This window comes from Octopus sinensis, linkage group LG22 (genome assembly GCF_006345805.1).
Source record: "Octopus sinensis linkage group LG22, ASM634580v1, whole genome shotgun sequence".
NCBI classification, from domain to species: domain Eukaryota; kingdom Metazoa; phylum Mollusca; class Cephalopoda; order Octopoda; family Octopodidae; genus Octopus; species Octopus sinensis.
In genome coordinates this window covers 24,557,074-24,563,073 of record NC_043018.1, presented here as the reverse complement: position 1 = coordinate 24,563,073, position 6,000 = coordinate 24,557,074, and the positions used below count along the sequence as shown (strand labels likewise).

General features: G+C 36.9%; 1 protein-coding gene across 1 annotated transcript in view; it reads left to right on the top strand.

Moving 5' to 3' along the window:
• The first annotated feature begins 3,125 nt into the window (after positions 1-3,125).
• The window catches only part of LOC115223275 (band 7 protein AGAP004871-like), a 111,014-nt gene continuing 108,139 nt past the window's right edge, over positions 3,126-6,000 (top strand). The window contains exon 1 of the mRNA XM_036512141.1: positions 3,126-3,624. Within this exon, the coding sequence (XP_036368034.1) occupies positions 3,486-3,624 (139 nt within the window). The 5' untranslated portion in view covers positions 3,126-3,485. The remainder of the gene's footprint in view (positions 3,625-6,000) is intronic.

The following is a 6,000-nucleotide window of genomic DNA, read 5'->3' as shown; positions in this document are numbered from 1 at the left end:
ATGTAGCAAGGATGGCACGTATGAATGACGAAGCCACCTTGACTATGATTCTATGAAATGTAAAAATTAATACAGAGAGTTGCTTATTTGCAAAAAAAAAAAAAAAGAAATATAACATGTGACTTCATTGACCGAGGTTACCGTGGTCTTTTCCGTAGGCTTTTCTTTCCATGGGTAATCCTCACCTGTCCTCCCCTTTACACTTCATATTGACATTTCTGTGATAACGATCCCTATTGATCAAATTTCCCCCCCCCCCCCCTTTTTTAAAATTTTATTTTATCCCCCCCTTTCTTTGTCCTCTTTCTTTCCATTTACGATCCCTTTTGATTGAAAACCAAACCCCCTTCTTTTACCCCCAAAAGAAAAGCTCTAGCTTGTAATTTTGTCCTGTCTGTTTGTAGCCCTGTGTGGTTAATAAAGAAACATATCTATCTATCTATCTATCTGTCTGTCTGTCTGTCTGTCTATCTATCTATCTATCTATCTGTCTGTCTGTCTGTCTGTCTGTCTATCTATCTATCTATCTATCTATCTATCTGTCTGCCTGTCTATCTATCTATCTATCTATCTATCTATCTATCTATCTATCTATCTGTCTGTCTGTCTGTCTGTCTGTCTGTCTGTCTATCTATCTATCTATCTATCTATCTATCTATCTATCTATCTATCTATCTATCTATCTATCTATCTGCCTCCCTCCTTCAAACGGGAAGGAAGAGCTATTTTCATCATCCTTGTGGCTATGGCGAAAGAATGTATCTGGTGGACGCGTCTGAAAGGATTGGAGACAAACACTTTCCTCTCTGGTCAATCTCTCATCAACTTCTTCAAGTACCACTTGAAAAGGAAAGTGAGAGTAGAGAGGCAAGTTTTGTCTAGCGAATGTTTTAAAAAAAGATGGGTGAATGTAGCAAGAATGGCACGTATGAATGACGAAGCCACCTTGAGCATGATCCTATGAACCCAGAAATTGAAAACAGAGAGTTGCTTATTTGCAAAAAAAAAAAAAAAAAAAAAAAAGAAATATAACATGTGACTCCATTGACCGAGGTTACCGTGGTCTTTTCCGTAGGCTTTTCTTTCCACGGGTAAACCTCACCTGTCCTCCCCTTTACACTTCATATTGACATTTCTGTGATAACGATCCCTATTGATCATTTTTTTTTTCCCTCTCCCCCTTTTTTTTTTAACCCCCCTTTTTTTTGTCCTCTTTCTCTCCTTTTACGATCCCTTTTGATCGAAACTCCCCCTTCCTTTTTTTTTTTTTTTAAACCTTCAAAAGAAAAGCTCTACCTTGTAATTTGTTCTATCTGTGTGCAGCCCTGTGTGGCTAATAAAGAAACATATCTATCTATCTGTCTGCCTGTCTATCTATCTATCTATCTATCTATCTACTATCTATCTATCTATCTATCTGTCTGTCTGTCTGTCTGTCTGTCTATCTATCTATCTATCTATCTATCTATCTATCTCTATCTATCTATCTATCTATCTATCTGCCTCCCTCCTTCAAACGGGAAGGAAGAGCTATTTTCATCATCCTTGTGGCTATGGCGAAAGAATGTATCTGGTGGACGCGTCTGAAAGGATTGGAGACAAACACTTTCCTCTCTGGTCAATCTCTCATCAACTTCTTCAAGTACCACTTGAAAAGGAAAGTGAGAGTAGAGAGGCAAGTTTTGTCTAGCGAATGTTTTAAAAAAAGATGGGTGAATGTAGCAAGAATGGCACGTATGAATGACGAAGCCACCTTGAGCATGATCCTATGAACCCAGAAATTGAAAACAGAGAGTTGCTTATTTGCAAAAAAAAAAAAAAAAAAAAAAAAGAAATATAACATGTGACTCCATTGACCGAGGTTACCGTGGTCTTTTCCGTAGGCTTTTCTTTCCACGGGTAAACCTCACCTGTCCTCCCCTTTACACTTCATATTGACATTTCTGTGATAACGATCCCTATTGATCATTTTTTTTTTCCCTCTCCCCCTTTTTTTTTAACCCCCCTTTTTTTTGTCCTCTTTCTCTCCTTTTACGATCCCTTTTGATCGAAACTCCCCCTTCCTTTTTTTTTTTTTTAAACCTTCAAAAGAAAAGCTCTACCTTGTAATTTGTTCTATCTGTGTGCAGCCCTGTGTGGCTAATAAAGAAACATATCTATCTATCTGTCTGCCTGTCTATCTATCTATCTATCTATCTATCTATCTATCTATCTATCTATCTATCTATCTGTCTGTCTGTCTGCCTGTCTATCTATCTATCTATCTATCTATCTATCTATCTATCTGTCTGCCTGTCTATCTATCTATCTGTCTGTCTGTCTGTCTATCTATCTATCTATCTATCTATCTATCTATCTATCTATCTAGCTATCTGTCTGTCTGCCTGTCTATCTATCTATCTATCTATCTGCCTGTCTATCTATCTATCTATCTATCTATCTATCTATCTATCTATCTATCTATCTACCTACCCCTCAGTCTATCCACCTATTGATATTATCAATCTACTTGATAAGGACCTTCCCTCTCTCTTTCTTTTTCTTTGGACTAACATCCCACTATACCTTCCTCTCATACACCTTTTATTCTCTGTCTCTTTATTTCTCTAACCCTCACCCTCCCTTTAATTCTCTCTCTGTCTCTCTCAATGTATCAACACATCTCCCTCTCTCACTCTTCCCTCCCTCACTCTCTCTACTTTTCTCATATATTTTTTTGTCACCCCTCTCACCTACATTATTTCTTTTCCTCTGTCACCCTCTCTCACTCTCGTTTCCCTTCCGACCCCTTCACTCTCGCGTATTCCTTTCTCTCTTGTTTCCTAACTTCCACTCTATCTCGTTTGATACTATACCATACTCCTCCTCCCTCAGCCCCACTAAAGCACTACCTCTCACATTTTATAAGACAATTTCTCCCCCCCCCTCTCTCTCTCTATCTATTTATCTATCTCTCTTTCTATTTATTTATCTTATCTATTTCATGTCAATCTTATCTACCTTTTCTTCACCTTTCTGTATCACCCTCTCTCATTTTCACTTCCTTTTACCTTAATCCCTCTCTCTCTTTCGACTCCGCTTACTATATCACTCTATCACTCACACTCAAACACTCATTCTATCGTCACCTCCTTCTCCTCCCTCAAACCTCACCCATTTCCAAATTTCTTTCGCGAGACGTTTTTCCCGCAATTCTTGGCAGAGTCGCCTGCTTGCTTTTTCCTTTTATCCTATTTTACTTTAAACATTGTTATCAAGACTAACATTACTGCTCGTTCCGGTGTAGCAGCAACAAATATTTTCCTTCTCTCTCTCTACATAAATATCTGTTTATTTATCTATCGATTAATACGTACGTACATCCACTCCAATAGCGTAAACATAAACACACATATGTATATACATAAATATTGATATATACATATAACACATACATATATATATATCTCCCTATATATAGTTTGTATTTGAAGAATTTTGATTAAATGTCGAACCGAGTCACACCAGAACTGGAGAATCGGACCACCAAGAATATGGACGGCAATTGCCAAACAAGTGATTCCACTGCGCCAGATGACAGAATGGAAAGAATTCGGCCACAGCACACAACAATTAATTGTGGAGGTAAATACAATGGAGCGTTATACCAAAATTTGGCATACATATATAGTCAAAGAGACATTTGTGCTATCCATGTTTTGTAATATATATCTCTACCTATACGTGTGTGTGTGTGTTTGCATATTGTTTTCCTTAAACATGCATTTCACAACCCTCTCCTCTTTTCTTCAGTATTCCTGCACCTGTTCCAGTTTTATCTACCTGTCTACGTATCTATCTTTCTATCTATCAATGTATGTATGCATCTATCAATATATGTATGTATGTATCTATCTATCTATCTATCTATCAATGTATGTATGTATCTATCTATCTATCTATCTATCTATCTATCTATCTACCTATCTATCTATCAATGTATGTATGCCTCTATCTATCTATCTATCTATCAATGTATGTATGCCTCTATCTATCTATCTATCTATCAATGTATGTATGCCTCTATCTATCTATCTATCTATCAATGTATGTATGCCTCTATCTATCTATCTATCTATCAATGTATGTATGCTTCTATCTATCTATCTATCAATGTATGTATGCTTCTATCTATCTATCTATCAATGTATGTATGCTTCTATCTATCTATCTATCAATGTATGTATGCTTCTATCTTTCTATCTATCAGTGTATGCACCTATCTTTCTATCTGTCCATGTATGTATCTCTTTCTATCTATCCATGTATGTATTTATCTATCTTTCTATATATTCATGTATGTAGCTATCTTTCTCTCTCTTCATCCATCTATTCTATCTATATATCCTCCATACATACGCATACAAACACAAACTTTAAAATGTGTATGGATGTATTTTATCAGATATAACATTTTATCTGAAGCTTTCCTGTTGCTAGTTACAAATAAATAACCTCGCACAGACATAATTATTTGCTATACATACATGTGGGCATTCACATGTGCTCCAACATGGTCTTAGCGGGTGCCACTAGCTCGAACTAAAGAACACGAAGACACAGACGTATACATACATGCATATACGAACATAAATTGAACGCATGTATATATATTTTTACCGTTGCGTGTAACTGAGTGGTCCTTAGAGATGAGTATGTATGTTATGTGTGTGTGTGTGTGTGAGAGAGAGAGAGAGGGCATATACTGTCATACTTTACTTCGTTTTAAACTAGTGCCATGCTGGAGCACGACTGTGTGTTGAATTATATATATATATATATATGACATTTTCTGTTTGAGCTTATATATGTATGTATGTATGTACATACGTGTGTGTGTATATATATATGTACATATACACACGCAAACACCATTCTCTAGACTCAGCAAGTATATATATCTATATTTTCATTCATTCATTCAAATTCATGTGTATGTAACAAAATACACACACATACACATATATACTAACATGCACACTGTACGTTCGAGCGTGTTGTATATACACACACACACACTCCTCGTGTTGCTTTCATATTTTAATTGATAGTTATCCCCCCACCCCTTCTTTCCCCCCTATATCATGCAACGCTGTTCCTCCGATCTGCTAGAAGTAGCAGCCAATTCTACCTTAAATCAGTCACACACACACACACGTATCTGCTGTCTTTCAATCGGAAAAGACACACACACACACACACGTTGGATAATGTGGTGCTTATTTCCCTATGACCGGAGAAAAAAAAGAGAGAAAGAGAGAGGTGGTCTAGGCTGGAACGCTTTCGAGAATAGGTATGCTAAGTCAGGGTTGACCCGGGGTTTGAACAACTAAAAGGTACTGATTACTTTTGAGTGATTTCGAACCTCTACAACGATATACAATATTTACTACACATACAATACGTAGTCGTTCGACCTGCTGAAAATGGCAGCCAAATATCCTTCAAATCACACCGTTCTGCCTTGAAAGAAAAAACATGTTCGTTACTTTTGATACTGTAGTCTTGAATACAATAAATAAAAGACGAGATGTTCATAGCGAGAACAACTTTAAGCATAGGTGGTCAACCAGATTGTTACTGACCTGTGTCTAAATAATAATAATAATTACTGTGTAGTGGTCACAATTGTAGTGGCTGTCTTCGTTTTGTGTGTTTCGCGGTTTCTGAATGAATAGCGATTTCGCGGTTGTCGTGCGTGCGTGAGTGTGTTTTACATGAGAGATTAATAACAGAAAGAGAAGGATTGATAGCTGTTTTAATAAATACATTGATCAACAGATTGCTGGATGGAGAGGTGGCTGTATGAATGACAGGATATATTGACAGGTTGAAAGGTGAGAAGGTAGATGGATGGATAGGTAGGTTGATAGGTTGAAAGATTGATAGGTTGATAGATTGATAGGTTGAAAGATTGATAGGTTGATAGATTGATAGGTTGATAGATAGATAGGTTGATAG